At 35.1% G+C, this 18,107-nt stretch overlaps 1 protein-coding gene across 3 annotated transcripts in view; it reads left to right on the plus strand.

The window, feature by feature from the left end:
• The window catches only part of Rbcn-3A (rabconnectin-3 alpha), a 980,796-nt gene that overhangs the window by 566,988 nt on the left and 395,701 nt on the right, over positions 1–18,107 (plus strand). For all 3 annotated transcript variants that reach the window (XR_016547873.1, XM_090388469.1, XM_090388476.1), the window contains exon 35: positions 17,441–17,897. Coding sequence is in view for 2 of the 3 variants with exons in the window: in XM_090388469.1 (XP_090244595.1) it covers positions 17,441–17,897 (457 nt within the window). In the remaining variant the exon portion in view is untranslated. The remainder of the gene's footprint in view (positions 1–17,440; positions 17,898–18,107) is intronic.

Consider the following 18,107-nt stretch of genomic DNA (forward strand, 5'->3'; position numbering starts at 1 on the left):
CCAGAGGTATGGAGAGAACCGTGTGAAGATAGCATTTTTTAGTTATGGAAAAGATGAGTGTGTACAGTATTTATCCAGATTTGGAATGCTTCTATTGGGGTGTTGTATTTGTAGGATAATTTTAAGCAGAAGTTAAGTAGGTTGTGATATAATTTTTTTGACCTTAGTAAAGTTGTAGTGCTCATATAGTCTGAATTTAAAGCCATGTGCCATGATGCTTCTTAGTTCCTGATTGGGTCTAATATGTAGATTGCCAATAATAATATGCCCAAAATGGGAATTGACATAGGGTTGTAGGTTAGATTGCGTGCATATGCAACTATTGGTGTCTGGAGTGAATTTGTCCAAGTTGGTGGATAAATGCTTATAGTTACAGGCTATTAGTCCAAAGGGTTTAGAGTAATTGAATCTGGATTTTATATGTAGAAATTGGCAGTTGGCAGGAAGGCGATTTGAATGTTTGTTGATGCACCTATTGATGTTGATGCTCTATATTAGTAATGTACCTCAAAATAAGGGGAGCAAATTCTGTGTTAGCCATATTGATAAGAGGTTTTAACCTGAACTTATAAATGTCGATTATTAGGTGTAGTAAGTGCTTAGAACTAAACTCAGAGTTGAGAATAAATTTGTAAAGTGCTTTCAGGTCATGGTTTATTACCGAAGAGTAAGTTGTGGATTTTTTTGTGCATCTGTAAAGCAGCTGTCCCATTCGGACAAAGTCAGTGAGAAAATACCTATATTGTTCTTTTGTCAGGATAATTGTTCTTTTGTCAGGATATGATGTTCTTAGATTTAAATTTTCTATGAGGTTTGGATTTTTGAAGGCCTTTTACTACTTTGTCATAGATACACATATCTGATATATTGTTGGAGATGATACTGCAGTTAAATTTATTGTTAAGTTTATATGGGTAAAGTGTTTTAAGTTTAAGCATGTATAATTCTTCCTTTCTGGTTCTAGAAAAAGGGTCAGGTATGTGCTCTAGGATGGATGTGTATATATTTGTAAAGGAATGTTCCTGAAAATGCTTATATCCGATCTGTGGAGGTTGAGTCTGGTTTGGCCAACATATTTACTTTTACAGGTGTTACAAGTAATGAGGTAGATTACATTGCTGCTTTTTCAGAAAATAGGTTCCCTGGGATTGTCTGTGATGTGATGGGTACAACAAAGTTTGTTGTACATGCGTTGAATTTTGGATAACAGTGTGTATGGTAGGTATTAGCAGTAGAAACCTCAACTTTATACAGGCTGGAAGCATTGTGTGTGTGTGTGTGTGTGTGTGTGTGTGTGTGTGTGTGTGTGTGTGTGTGTGGTGTAGTGTCAGGCATATGTGTCAAAGGGTTGTACAGAGCATGAGCCCCTGTGGTCAAGTTTATCCTGCCCATGTAGTATGCTATTAGAATGTGTACAATCCATAAATAAATATAAATGGAAGAATACATGTAGAATAATAATAATAATATTAGTCACATCAAGTACAATCCCAGGGAACCTATTTTCTGCAAAAGGGACACCTGTAACAGTAAAATGCATGGGATGCATATAAATTATCAGGTACAGAAGCCTATGGCAGATATAAGCTAGTCTGTAATCAAGTCACAAAGGAGGTTAGGCAGGCAAAGATTATGAGAAATCTTTGGCAAAGGATGCAAAGAAAAACAGCAAAGACTTTTTTACTTATGTAAACTCTAGAAGGAAGAGAATCAGAATGGTCCACTTAACATAGACGGTTCGACTATTGATGATCCTGCTCAAGTAGCTGATAAACTGAATGAGTATTTTGCATCTACATTCATACATGAGGAGATATTCAAGGAGGGGAATACCAGAAGTTTATCAGACTATAACTGGGAGTTAAGTGATTTTGTAATAACTGAGAGCAAAGTGGAGGAGAAATTGTTGAAGTTAAACATAAAAAAAAAGGCACCTGGAGTGGTGGAGTCTATCCAGTTATATTGAAGGAGGCAGCAAGGAAAGTTAGCAAACCCTTAGCCATAATTATGAGAGCATCCTTAGATTCAGGGGAAGGTCCCCATGGACTGAAGATGTGCAAATGTATCCCCAATTCACAAAGGGGGATTCAAAGGTGACACAAATAATTATAGACCTGTTAGTTTAACTTCTGTTCTGAGGAAATTAATGGAGTCACTGGTTAGAGGTGATACAGGATCGCCTAGACAAGACTGCAGTAATAGTACAGACACATCATGGGTTTGTTAAGGGGGAAGTCTTGTCTAACCAGTTTGATTGGATACTGCGATGTGGTCACAAAGGAACTGGATACAAAAAATAATTTTGAGATCATATACTTGAATTTCAGGAAAGCTTTTGATGCTGTTTCACATGGAAGACTACTGTACAAATTGGAGTGGTATGGCATTAGGGGCAAGTTGCTTCAATGGATAAAGGGACGGTTGAGTGGGAGACAGCAGAGATTGGTAATAAATGGACACTGTTGTATGTGGACTAATATTATTAGTGTAGTCCCACAGGGTTCGGTGCTGGGCCCATTGTTGTTTTGTGTATTTATCAATGAATGTATATCAGGCTTAATGTACAAGTTTGCAGATGATACGAAGGTTGGCAGGGTTTTTAATGACGGTAATGATAGTATGATACTGCAACAGGATCTAGAAAAGTTAGGCAGATGGGTTGAGAAGGGGCAACTGAAGTTTATCATTAACAAATGCAAAGTACTACATATATATGGGTAGAAGTAACCCAAGAGAACTGTTACAACTGTGTGGTACTACACTCAGTGAGGTGGAGAATGAAAAACATCTGGGGTAATTGTGTAGTCAGATATGAAGTTCTCTGAGCAGTGCAGATGGGCTGCCAGAGCAGGTCATGGAGTTTTGTCAATGATATATTTGAATTTTGCTAACAGAAACAAGGAGGTGATTATCCCTTTGTATAAGGCAATGGTCAAGTACTGCATACAGGTCTGGAGGCCTCATTTTAGAAAGGATGTAGAGTTCCTAGAACAAGTACAGAGAAGGGCAACAAGGTTGGTGAGAGAAACAAAGGGGGTTAAGTTCTGCAAGTTGCAGCATCTGGAGACTAGGCACCTGTGAGGTGATCTGATTGAGGTGTATAAGGCCTTGAATGGTTTCAGCAGGCTCAGTGCTGATGGGATACTTCTACTTGCTCAGCCTAAGAACCTGAGGGGGGAATAGATTGAAATTGAGGAAAGACAGTTGTAGTAGAGATGTGTGGAATTTTGACTTTAGCTAGCGAGTAGTTGATTGCTGTAACAGACTTCCATATGTTGTTGTGGAAGTTGATAGCTTAAATAAATTTAAGGCTGAACTGGACAAACATTTGGAGTAACCGAAATGGGAATTTTTTTTTTTTTTTTTTTTTTTTTTTGGCTGCTGCTTCTTCAGTCAAATAGCTCCCTGAGGAGCTGTTGTGGCCACCAACAAATTCCTCCAACTGCATCGATCATGTGCTATATGAGCAGCATCGCAAAATGTCATTCCCAGAAGTTCACTGATCCCATCCTTCCACCTAATTGCAGGTTTCCCTCTGCACCTCTTCCCCCTTGGTTTTTCCTTCCATTATATTCTTCAACAGAAAGTTTCCCTTCTTACTATATGACCAAAAAACTTTAGTTTCTTTTGTTGATGCTATGAAGAAGAATTTTAGGCCTGCCAATTTTATTCAATACCCACTCATTTGTTCTTCAATCCAAGTAAGAAATACGCAGTATTCTCCTGTAACACCACATTTCAAATGCCTCAATTTTCTTCCTGTCAATCAGATTTCATCCTTCACATCCATAAGTGGCAACTGGAAAACTTAACAAATCAATGATTCTTAACTTCATCTTTAGGGGCAGATCATGATCTCTCCATAATTTTATCAAATGAGCTACCAACGTTTAGCAATTGCCTGTTGTCTCTTTACATCATTTGAGCAGTCACTATTTTTATTTATTCTTCAGCCTAATAATCAAATTCATCAACTTCTTCGATATCTTGCCCATTAACCTTCACTTTACTGGAATCGAGATTATCACCAATCACCATAATTTTAGTTTTACACACATTCAGAAATAATCCTTTTTTCTTACTTGCTTCACATGCTCTCCTCAGAGTTTCTTTAAGATGATCCTTAGAATTACAAATTAGCACAGCATAACGAAGGTTGCTTATCTTCAGTCCTCCAATTTTGATGCCAGTCTTCCAAAATCTTCCAAAGCTTCATGCATGATATCTTCTGCATAAAGATTAAAAAGGTGAGGTGACAAAATACAGCCCTGCCTGACACCATTACCTATTGTAAAAAAGTCTGTGTTTCCTATGTTTGTTCTCACAGTTCCTTCCTGTTCCTGGTACAGTAACTTAATCAGCTGAATTATGTGGATTGGGAAACCCATAATAGCCATTGTTTCCCATAGTTTCTCATGTTGAACACAATCAAATACTTTTGCATAATCTGTAAAACACAAAACGACTGGAACATTGAATTCTTTACATTTTTCAATAATCAATCGTAGGCTTAAGATCTGATCCCTGGTTCCTCTACCCCTTCTGAAACCTGCTTACTCTTCTGGCATTTTCTTCAAGTTTTCTTGAGATTCTGTTCAGTATGATTTTAAGAAGAATCTTGCTAGTGTGAGAAATTAGGCTAATAGTCCTGTAATTTGAGCAAATTTTCAGATCTCCTTTTTTAAGGGGATGAAAATTGATTTCTTCTAATCTGATGCCCACCGTCCCGTTTCCCAAAACTCGGCGCCCTTCACACCTGTAGCTTTAATCAGTTCTGCTGGGATTTCATCAATTCCAGGTGACTTGCCACACTTTAGTTCTCTGATGGCTTTTTCGACTTCTTCCTTCAGTGGAACTGGTTCATGATCACACTCTTGAAAAGGGGGTGGCAGATCATTAGTACCAGCAGGTGCTCGGAAGAGCTGCTCACTGTATTCTTTCCACCTTCCTTTGTGTTCTCCTCTGTTAAAATTTCCCCTTTGGAGTCCTTAATTACATTAAGTTTTGGTCGGAACTTTTGTCTTAAGGACTTAATTATATCATACATCTTTTTAGTATTGTTTCATTTGTTGTGGTATTTAATTTCTTTACACTTTCGATTGATATAATCCTGTTTGTCCTGGCTTAAACAGCGCTTGATGACTTTGCTTGTTTCCTGATACTCTTCGTTTCCTTGTACACCCTGGGCTTTAGCATTTCTTGTTTGTTCAATAAGTTTAAAAGTGGCTTCTGTAATCCAAGGCTTCCTGATCTTTGATCTTTCTCTAATGTGTCTATTATTTGCTGACTCCTTAATAATGCTTTTTGTATTTTCCCACATTTCCTCAGGCAGCATATTGTCATCTAGTTCTAATAGAGCTTGAAAACAATTGCCTGTTTCAAGCATATAATCATTTGGAATATTTTCTGCATCCAATCATCTAGGAAAACTTTATTCACAATCTTTTTCAGCTTCAGCTTGAGAACGATGTGGAGTAGCTGATGATCACTGCCACAATCTGCTCCAGGAAGTGGTTTTGCTGTGATTACACTGGAACGCCACCTTTGCTGCATAAGGATATAATCAGTATGATTCCTTGTTTTATGATCAAGAGATTTTCATGTGTAGAGCCTTCTCAGGTGCTGCTGAAAGCAGGTGTTGTTACATATGACAAGACTGTTCAGATGACAAAATTCAATTAAACTTTCACTCCACTAATTTCTAGTGCCAAGACCAAACCTACCACATTCCGGACTAGAAGAAACTGTCTTGCCTACTTTTGCATTAAAATCAATCGCCCATGAATATCAAAACATCCTTTTTTGGGACCAGATCAAGAGCTGACTGGAGATTTTCATAATAAACGTCCATATCTTCGTCTATGGATGTTAGTATCAGTGCATATGCAACTAAAACTGTGAGATTTACTCGCTGGCTCTGAAGTTTAACTGTCATCTATTATTAATAGGATTGTATCCAAGAAGAGACCTTGAGCATTCCTTATTCAAAATGACAGCGACACCATGTTCTTTTACTTGGTCACTTCCAGAAAAAACAACCAAAAACCCGTTTCCAGTTTTAAATGACCATGTCCTGTCCACATGACTTTGGTTGCTCTTAAAATATCAATTTTATACTTATCCATTTCATTGATGACCATATCCACTTGCCTTCTTTTAAACTTTTTACCTTCCATGTGGCCAAGTTTACCCTCTTCTTTCTTAAATTTAATTTTGCAGGGCACACATTGGCATCCGGGATCTGGTTAACAGCAGTTTTTGCAGTTGTTTTTGTGTTGGTCTTTGTGGGATTAGATAATGTGGTGGAATGCCATTGCCTACCACATGGCCGATTTTGAAAGGGGCCGGCTTTAATCATAGGAAAAGTCATCGTTCATCTCACAAGATGCTCGGGAAGAGAAAGTTGAATAAAGCTGAGCCCTACTTATTGCAGAAAGGCTGATTACAGCTGACTCTGTGAACGATGACCTCTGGAAACATTTGGTTGAAACCAAATGTTTCCAGGGGTCGTTTATATATATATATATATATATATATATACACACACACATATGTATCTACAGGGTGTCTCAAAAATATTGGTACAAACATTTAGGAAAGGTAGGTAGGTAACATCTAAAGGAATGTGAATCGCATAGGAACCCATAACCGGAAACGTCACGGGAAAGTAGTAGCAGAGGCACAAGAAGCAGAAATGACATAAGACAGTAATTAGTGGCAAACATTTATTTATTTAAACATAATATTAACAATGGAGTACAAGATGGATGCATTTCATGATGTTGCAACAGATGCTCGAAGGTTCCACCATGAGACGCAATGCGTGCGTGACACCGACATAGCATGGATTGACGGACACAGTCGAACACACCTGGAGTTTCTTTGACAGTAGCAGCAGCACAGACAAGTCTCACCACAAGATCCATTTCCGTCTCCACAGCCGATTCATACATGATAGATTTGAGGGCCCCACAGAAAGAAATAAAGGCTCGTTAAATTGGGTGAGCGTAGGGGCCAGGCAACGGGTCCACCACGGCCAATCCATCGACGCCCAAAACGCCTGTTCAAATGGTCACGAACACACCTTCCGTAATGGGCAGACACCCCATCATGTTGAAACCAAATGTTGCGTCACATTTGTTGGAACATCGTCAAGAAACCCTGGTAGAACTTGTTCAAGAAAGATCCGATATTTAGCAGAGTTCATGCAGAGTTCAATAAGCCTCATCCGTGAACAAAACATAGGCTGGAAAATTCAAGTCTTGAACACTTGGAGAAACCACTGCACAAAAGCCACACGTGCAGGATGATCTTGGGGGAGCAGTAACTGAACCCTTTGGAGATGAAAGGGGTGTAAGGAATCGTCATGCCAGAGACGCTGTACACTGCAACGAAACACTCCTAAGGCAGAGGCAACAGCACGTGTGCTGGTAGTAGGATTATTCTGGACGGCTTTCAACACACTTTCTTCCATGGCGGAAGTTCGTGTTGAACGTGGTCTGCCCACACTACTCCTGTTACCTCTAAATGACCCATAATCGCACAAATTTTGATGCACAAGCGCAAACAAATGGTGGTCCGGTACATTTTTTTTTTTTTTTTATGAAAACCCCAAACACGAAAGGTATCAAAACCTATAGTACTTAGTACCATGCATGGGCTGAAGGAGAAGTATGGGCAAAGGGGGATGCCGGAAACTTTGCTCTAGAGACTAAACATGGGTTTCTCCACTTCAAGCCTCCAATAAGCGAAGTGGTGGTATTTCACCGGTTGATGAAAGTCATCTACCACCTAGTCTGTCTGGGAGGCGTTCTCCATAAATTCGTTGATCGGCTCATCCATTGCCCTCTGCTGATCCATACACTAGGTGCATGTCTGCCAGCTCACAGTTCATATATCGTTGTATGCTCTTCGTGTGGCGACTACTGCTTGAATTAGTAAACCAGAAATTTTCCCTCTGACGAACTGATGAACAGTGCTATGTACCGACTTACAGTGACATTTCTGGTTATGGGTTCCTATGCAATTTACATTCCTTTAGATGTTACCTACCTCCCCTAAACGTTTGTATCAATATTTTTGAGACACCCTGTATATGGATATATATTTTTTTTTTTTTTTCAGTATATTCGCACAGTTAATTTTTATAAATTCAGTCAATGAATTTATTCATAAGGTGACACTGAATTCATACGTTTTTAAATATTTGCTCCTATATTTCAAAATATAGGAGCAAATTTTGGCTGGTGCTGTAAAAAAAAACAAAAAACACCCTTGTTTCTGTATATTCCTTGTTTACATAAAAACAATGAATTTCATATACTTCATATCAGAGTAAAAGTTGATGTTTAAAGTTGACTTCTGAAAGAAGTATATGAAGAATGTTCTGGATTTGAAAGAGATTAGCTTCTGAACGTTTGGCTTCGATGATGTGGCAGATAACTATATGATATTATTCATATTTGTGTATTTTGTTTAGTTTCTGATATTATTTTTATTTATGTCCATGATTGAGAATCCTTGCTTACATATACATATGGCGCCTCTGTAGCCAAGTGGGAAGGAGCAGGAGTGTGTAGCACACGCTTCTTGATTAGACCGGGGTTCGAGCCCGTCACCACCAAATATGGAGGATGCGGAAAGGTCAGAGAATGACCACCGCATATCCCGGAGCAATATGGCCTTAGTTGCTAATGCTCCTAAAAACCAAAATAACAATACAACAAATAACAAATAGTTTTGACCACTCACTTTTAAACATTGTCTATTCTCTGTATCCACTTTGTTTCTTTTTTTACATTGTAAGAGAACAGTAATAAAGACAAATAAAACAGAAACAAATTACAGCAGACTCTCGATTTACCAGGATTGGATTAACCGGGATACTTCAAGACTCCAAATAAAAAAAAAAAAAAAAAAAAATTCAACCAAAAATCATAAAATTCAAGTAATGACTAGAATACAGTAGTTATAAACAGATGTTTTGCAAGTCAGAAATAAGCTACAAGAAGCGGTGTTATAAGTGGTCATTGGGGGATTAGTGTACCTATAATCTTGCAACCCCATTGTCTTCACATCCGCCGTTCAAAAAAAAGAAAAAAAGAAGAAGAGAAAGAGAACAAATGTTTAGTTTGTTTTAGCACGCTGTGTCGATTGTTGTGTTCCATTGCACTGCAAAAAGACAAATTTTATCTCATTATTTATTTCAGGGATGTTGAAATTTTTTTATAAAATTTTTTTGTTGTTGTTTTGAAATCGCAAAAATGATGGGTAAATGCAAAAGAGTTACACTTTCAGTTAAACAAAAACTTGAAATTATTCAAAAGTTTGAAAAAGGTGTATTCATTAAATCTTTAAAGAACCATTATAATGTTGGTGACCAAACCACACGCAACATCGTAAAAAATAAAGGGAAGCTATTAGATTTAAAATTGACATCGCAAAAAAGCATCGAATTGGACACGCAAGTAATACGTGGTAAATTTTTCCGTTTTTTATCTGTCGCCATTTTTTTTACATAGGTTGCTGAATGTTTTTTGATACAGTAAGTCCCCCACTTACACAACTACGGATTTACATAAAATTTTTTTTTCACTCTGTGTTTTTTTTTTTTTTTAGGATTGTAAAATTAAAAAAAAAATAATATATAATAATAATAATAAGCAATCAATAACGACGATCACGGCATGCATAAATTGCATAGGTGAGGTATGGAGTAACAAGCAAAAAAATAGGAAAGAAGAGAAGATTCTTACAATTTATTTATGGTTTTTTTTTTCATATGATTGAAGATTTCAGTGAAGGGGACACATCACAAAACAAACCATAATAACATTTCACCATAATAATGTAAAAACCCACAGAATTCCAGCTATCGGTATTTTTGCAAATGCAATAAGATCGAGTTTACTATCTATTTATAATTAGATGCACAAAGAGAAAAACCAAATAACACAGAAAGTGCAATTTGTTTTTATTGTTTTATGGTAGTGACCTCCAGAAATGTGCTTTAGTAAAATGTGAGCTTGTGGAAGGGGATAATGGTGAGATTTTGCCCTGTGAAGTTCTTTACATAAAATTTCATTTTGACAGTTATCATGGTGCCGACAAAGTGACACCGATACTAGTAAATCTACCAAGAAAAGGAAAGCGATCGATTTGGATTAGAAAATTAAACTAATAAGAATGTATGAAAATGGTGAAAGATTAACAAGTAACGCCTTGAATTCAGATATGTCAATAATAATATAGTAGCAATTTGTTATTAGTCATTCCCAAGTTACGTAAAACTCTACGAAGTAAGAAGTTACATCTTAGCTTACATATGTCGAGGACTTCTGTATTTTTGGATTAACCGGGAAATCGATTATCCGGGATTTGTTTTTTACCATCTATCCCGGAAAATCGAGAGTCTACTGTATTCAGAATTTCACAAACTCAACTATAGATACACTTTTCATCACTGCTAATGTGATATTACAACACATCCATTATAACCCATACTTTGCCATTAGACCACAATGGCTGGTAATGACTCTATTCCTATGCTTTTATAAGCTGATAGCTTATAACAGCAGCATTCATTTTAGTGGATACAACTTTAAAAAAGGAAAAAAAAAATTGTTTTCCAATTTTCACATGGGTTAAATATAATTGTTAAATGGGTTGGATAAAATTGTTAAATGTGTCAGAGTTTGTGTACCCCATGTCTAAAGGATTAAGGTTAAGAGATCTAGCTGGTCAAGAGTGGGATCTTCATGACCAGTCCATTGATTAAGATAATGATAGTTCAGATAATTGAAAACATGTTGGGAAAAATACAGTGGAACTCTATCACAATGAAAATATGTATGCTAGCATGTCAATAAAGGAACATCCTCTATAGCTGTCAACTTTCTGGATTTACAATACAGAACTTTTTTGTATCATCATCATCATGGTGAAACAGTTTGTCCACATAATATAATAAATATATATTACAGTTTTTATATGTATTAAATATATAACAAATATAATGAATCTTTTATTAAAACTGAATTTTAACAAAAGATTTATCATATTTATTATGTTTTATTATATTTTTTTAAAACAATTTTTTTTTTAATGAAAACCCCAAACACGAGAGGTATTAGAACCTATAGTACTTAGTGCCGTGTTTGGGTTGGGGATTGAGATGAAAGAAGATATATTTGTTGACATTAGACTTGTACTTCTGTAGACTGTAATTTTCAGGAAATATGTATGATGGAAGGTTGTTCCAGAAAACGGCAGTTGAATGAATAAACAAGGAAGATGAAAAGTTGGTTCTGTGAGTTTGAAGTTGGACAGTAAATAAATGTTGGCTGGTGGCGACATATTTTCAGACTGTTTTGAAAGAGAGAGAGAGAGAGAGAGTGGGAATTATAGAAGCCAATTCAGAGGAACAGTGCCCATGGAAGTATCTGTAGAAAAGGCATGCAGCAGAAACAGTACATCTATGAGACAGCGAGTAGAGAGACTCTGTTAGAGAGGAGTCGTTAATTAACCTAACTGCCCTCTTCTGAATGGAATCTAGAAGCCTGAGAGAGGTTTTGAGGGGCACCACCCCAGATGTGGGAACAAATTTGTACAGAGTGAACAGCTGTTTGGAAGAAAAGTAATGCCGAGAGTAAAAGAGAAAACCAAGTTTTTTAGATGCAGAGGAAGCAGTATTTGTAATGTGCTTGTGCCAAGAGAGATTAGAAGTCAGGGTTATCCCCAAGTGAGATATATCATTTTGCCTAGAAATCGGAGTGCCACCAAAGATGAGCATAGGAGCAGAAGAATCATTTTTGTGAGATATAAGACAGGACTGAGTTTTAGAAGGATTTAATAAAACTATCTTGAACTTGGAAGAATTTTTTTTAAAAAATTTGCAGATTTCTGCCTATTTTCATTGATGAATTGGCCATCAAATATGCAGGTCTACTTTGCAAAATAGAAATACAGAATAATAGTATTATTCTCTGCAATGTGTAATAATTTCATTATACTTGTGTGTGACAATTAACAGTCTTTCAGTAAGACTGTGAAGAAATTATTATTATTACTAGCCATATAATGCAAGGAAGCCTGAGGCTTATGCTGCACCAGCTAAAATAATTTTACAAGTTTCCCTGAGAGAGAGAGAGAGAGAGAGAGAGAGAGAGAGAGAGAGAGAGAGAGAGAGTAGAAGAGAATTGCCAAGAAAGAGAAGAATGATGATAAGCAGCTCAGAACTCTAGGTGTGCAAGTCCATACTCACCAGATGTGAGTCCTGGGGATAATACGATATAAAATTGTTGTAAAATTATTACTATATTTATTACCATTCTTACATCATTGTGAAATTAATATAGTTTATTAAGCTATTCACCTAAACTACTCTACATTAAGGTGACATTTAAGGTATCTTACTGATACCAATCATTAGACCATGCTGTTGGGGGAACAGAAACTAGAAAGGTGTACAAATTTGACAATATTACAATTACAAATGTTTCTTTATGATTATTATGATTCAAATTATGTTTCTTACAGTTGCTTCATCTATTGCAAAATACATAGTAACATTAATTGTATTGGAATTTTAATATTGGTAATTGTAATATATTCAAATTTGTAACCCTTTCTATTTTCTGCTCCCCCAACAGCTGGTCTAATGATGGGTGTCAGTAAGATACCTGAAATGTCACCTTAATGTATAGTAGTTTAGGCGAATAGCTTAATAAACTGTATTATTAATTTCACGTGGCATGTGAGTGGTATTAAATACTGAAAATTGTTTAACATGAAACCATGGGGACAGAAATATTTTTTCTTGTTAAAAGAATTAAACAAAAACAAAAAAAAAAAAAAAACTCTCAATGCGTTTTTGATGTCGTAATAATCAAAATTGTTAAGATAAAGTTTAAACAAGTTAACATTTTATGCACTATATAACACTACTGTAATAATCAAAAGAGTTAAGATAGAAAGTTTAAACAAGTTAACATTTTATGCACTATATAACAATACACAAGGGGCATTTTACAGACGATTTATTAACACTTATTCATTGACTTCATCAGATAAAAAAACACATACAATATGTAAAATTGTTAATTATTTTTTGTAAAATAATCTGATATTTTTTTTTGCACCGTGTTATTTATCATTTTATTATCTACAAATTGTTCAATATCATCCATCATTTGGTTCATCTAAATATCTGCGCATACTTTTCCATCAATTTGCATTTCTGACGTAGTATGAACAGGAACTAACCAATCGATGTGTTTGTCTACATTATCATCACTATCTTCACCCACCGGGTCTACTTCCATAGGCCATACGATGTCCAAAATATCACTATCTATTAAAATCAGTGCTGTACACAAATTAGTATCATCAACTGCAACAAATTCATCCAAAGATACCGAACTTTATAAAAGAGATGAAACACACCCAGATATTTCACTGAATGTCAGTTCAGCTTCTTGATTGAGACTCTTGAGTAGGTATCAAATCTACATTATCATCACTATCTTCACCCACCGGGTCTACTTCCATAGGCCATACGATGTCCAAAATATCACTATCTATTAAAATCAGTGCTGTACACAAATTAGTATCATCAACTGCAACAAATTCATCCAAAGATACCGAACTTTATAAAAGAGATGAAACACACCCAGATATTTCACTGAATGTCAGTTCAGCTTCTTGATTGAGACTCTTGAGTAGGTATCAAATCTGTCATTTTAGAAAATCCCGCATCACGAAAACAATTTTCAATAGTTTTTGGTGTTAAAAGATTCCCAGCAGTGCACAACATATGCAATGCATCCAGTAAGTTGACAGAGAAATCTTTTGCTTCAATTGCAGCCAAATATTTTCTTAGCAATTGTTTTTCAGTAATACAATTTTTAATTCTGTATAATCCCTTGATCACAAGACTGTAAAATGCTCGTAGTGTTTGGAGGCAAAAATATAAGCTTTATAGCTTTTAATCTCACTTCAGAGTGAGCTGGACAATTATCAACAATCATGGCAACTTTTTGCTTTTCGTGTAAAGAGCGCTTATCTAAATTCAAAAGCCAATCAGTAAATGTCACGGTCATCCATGCGTTCTTGTTTGCCATGTACTCAACCGGCATTTTTTTACATTTTTAAAACAGTGTGGATTCATGCTCCTCCCAATAACGAATAAGGGCAGCTTTTCAGATCCGTCCGAATTGCAAGCCACCATTACTGTTATCCTCTCTTTGAACTTTTTGCTGCCAGAACACTGCTGTCCCTTAAACGATAAAGTTTTATCGGGTAAGCAGCGATAGAACCAACCTCGTTTTGTCGGCATTAAAGATATCTCTCATGCTATATTCTTCAAGCACTGTGGCAATGTACTGCAGCCAATCAGATGTCATACTCGGTGAAACTTGATTTTGCTTCACTGCAAACATTTTTAAAAACGATGCCATTTCTTTTCTTGAAACATTCCAACCAGCCTGAATTCACAGTTAATTCAATCCCCATTTGAATTGCAAACATGTCCACTTTTTCCATTAATAGAGGTCCCGATATTGGAGCATTCTTGAGACCTAGCTTGTTTGAACCAAACAAACAATGCAGCCTCCAAATATTCGTGTTTGGCCATTCTCATCTGTTTCCTATGTGGCTCAAACATTGCAGTAAGTTGTTCTCTATTCTTTATGATTGCCAACAATGTAGAGTTGGCAATTTTAAACCTTTTACAAATGTCTGTTTTTAAAGAATCTCTTACATCTACTGCTTTAGGCAACTCCATTTTAACTTTAAGAGAACTGTTTACGCCCTGATTTTTCCATTGTACAGTTGAAGGTGATAAATTTATGAATTTTTTACTAAAATTCACCACTCTATACAATACGTGTCACTCACTTCAAGACTGTAAATGAAATGTTTTGCCCACTGACGGGTAATCCCATTTGTTAAGGGTGGTGTGCGGCAAGCGGTATCCTTGTACTATCTGCATATTGTTTATTATCAAATGTCGGCCTAGTCAATAGAAAGTTGAGTCATAAAGTCATAAACACTAAAAATTTAGTGACTACATGGTAGCCGGTTTATTTTTTTGTTCTTCTGAGATGCAAAATCTTTTCATGTTAAAAGAAACCGCATAGCATTTTGTTGAGATCAGAATATTTTTTTATGTTAACTGATTTTTCATGTTAAACGTTTTCCAGTGTATAGTAATAATCTTCATGGAAACCAACCGAGTAATGTCCTTCCCTAACTATGTAAGATTAAATTGTAGATTTTCCATGAATTGTAAAATATGGAAAAGGTAACACATTTCCAACTGTACTATATGTAGATGTGATTTTTCAATTTCAAGTGCTAGAAAACATTTAATCAGACATTTAGACACAAATAAGTATAAAGAAAGCATGCAGTGCATGGAAAGAACTCCTGGCGAGTACAACTAATGCTGACATAATAGGACTAACAGAAATGTGCTGCCACCAAAAGTAGGGGATGGTGATATTTATTATTATGGTATGTACAAAGTATTTAGGAAGGATAGGGAAAATAGAAGAGATAGTGGGATCATGCTTCTTATCAAAAACAGCCTGGACACGAAAAATATTTTCACAGATTCAGAAGTTACGCATGCTGGTAGAAACTCTGTGCTGTGTGAGACAGGTGGAAGCAAAGGTATAATGATGAGTGGAAGTAATTTGCAGACTAGAAGATGGTGAAGATTATGATGCGAGCCTCTACAGGCAAATGGAAATGGATGAGCAAGAGTGAACTTTTTAAATTTTCAGATTAAGTTTTTTGTTTTCCCTTGTTATGTAATTTTATATCTTTTCTATTTATAAAATATCACATGGACAACTCAAGTGGTGGTTATCTTTAAAACACAGTTCTTGCTGACTGATTTTGGAGCCTAACCTTTTATAAACATTTAATGCAGCAATGAATAGAAATTTTTATTTTATTTTTTTATATTTTTCTTTCCTTGACCAGAAATAACGTACAGTTATTATCACACACACAGCAGGAATAGTTATTTTGGTGGGGGGGGGGCATAAATTTCATAATATATGACATGTGATAGTTGCCAAGTTAAAAATACCTAGTAAATTCTTCTAGTTAAAATTAAGTGAAGAGTATTCACTTAATAATAATAAGTATTATCACTTAATTTTAAGTGATAATACTTATTATTTCTCTTAAGTTAAAAATACCTAGTAAATTCTTCTAGTTAAAATTAAGTGAAGAGTATTCACTTAATAATAATAAGTATTATCACTTAATTTTAAGTGATAATACTTATTATTTCTCTTAAATAGTTATTTGTTCACCTGCAGAATTAAAAACAAAATAGGGTAAAATTTTAAAATATATCCACTGGCAGAAATTTAAAATTTTTCTGCCAATATATGAAATTCTGGTTATCTATGAGTTGAAAAGAGCATATTATTTAAATTTACTATTAGTAGAACATGTTTATATAATTATTATTGATTATTATTTTATGAAAGTGTAACTTTAAAATATTGGCAAAGTATTTAAGTTATTAGTTGATATACACAATCTTTGGCCTTTTGTTATTACTGTTACTTGAACTAATCATTTTATAGAGCATGCTGAAAATCCTTCAGTAGGGTTTCCTTATAGATCTTAATAGTCTTACTACTTGTTAAAAAGAATATTTGAATGATTTTCATTGTTGATTCATGATGATGCTACATAAATCTTGCTCTGATAAAAGCAATGCACATGTAAATTGACATCATTAATTTTTAGCATTGAGTTTTTGTGTTATTAATGATTATTCCAAAACAGTCACAAAAACTTGACATTGCTTGTGAAGTGACATTGTCTGATGAATTTAAGCAACTTCCTTTACAAATCAAAAGAAGTGTTCACAGGAACCATCGGATAAAAACACTGTTAGCTTACATATACCCTCAAACATACTGCTAAAATCACACTTAGCCTTATTAAAAAATAAAAGGGAGACTGTTTAATCCCAAAAATGGGAACTTTTAGAATTTTCTCTTTATTAAATATGGGAAAAGTGTCTACCTGCAAAATTTCAACCTTCTAAGTCAAGCAGAAATGCTTAGAATTTAATTGGACACACATATTGATTTTTGGTTTCATTAATGTAGACTTTTATGTTCATTTTCTTCTCATTAGAATTGAGTGATAAAGCAGATGATATGAAAACTAGAGACTGATCTCTATCTAAACCAGTAAAAAAATAGCCCTGAAAAAATTTCTTGGATTTGTTGTAATAATAAAGATAATATGAATAATATAATACTGAAGTAGCAGTTTGAACATTTAAATTTTCTTTATTGTATTGTCCTTTGATAAAATATTATAATTAGTGATAAGAAAACTAGTATTTTATTTTTCAGTAACCTCTGACTTTATATTTAAAAAAAAATTATTGTAATCTCTTGTTTAGGGAGGTACCTATGAAGATACTATAACACCTCTGGAACGGCGTCTCTTTTTCACCACTGCACATGCCCATTTTCGTGCTGGCTGTCCTGCTCTTGCTTTAGAAGTGTTGTCACGTCTTCCTAATCGGGTTGCGCCTGATGGTCCAATGTCACCAGATGATATACCAGTTTGTATCTCAGTTCTAAATGATGGAAAAGATATTAGTATTAATACAGGAACATTAATTAATGGTGATATGGAAAAGCCATTAGAAAATGCTAAAAGTATATCATCACATAATGCTTGGAACCCAATAATTTCTGTTACTTCATCTACTACAACATCATCGGATTTTGATTGGAGCACTCCTCTTGCATTGTCTTCCAAAAAAGATATTACACTTGAATTAAAATTTGATGATAATGGGAATAGCTCAGAAGAGGAAACTGGTATTCAAATGAAATGTTGTAATAATGAAGGTAAGAAATGGTTTCTTTTCAGCCTTATTAGAACATATGTATTAAATTTCCTTTATAAAATAAATTTATCCATTATTTTTTATTGAAGAGCATTAATTTGTATTAAATTGGTCCATTTGTGAACCAGTAAATTGGTTCACTCTTTGTGACAATGGTACATTTGGATCGCAAATGGGTCATTGTTATGAAGAGTGTAGCATTATCCACTTT

This window comes from Mastigoproctus giganteus, chromosome 2 (genome assembly GCF_048544385.1).
Source record: "Mastigoproctus giganteus isolate SK-2022 chromosome 2, ASM4854438v1, whole genome shotgun sequence".
Taxonomy (NCBI): Eukaryota; Metazoa; Arthropoda; class Arachnida; order Uropygi; family Thelyphonidae; genus Mastigoproctus; species Mastigoproctus giganteus.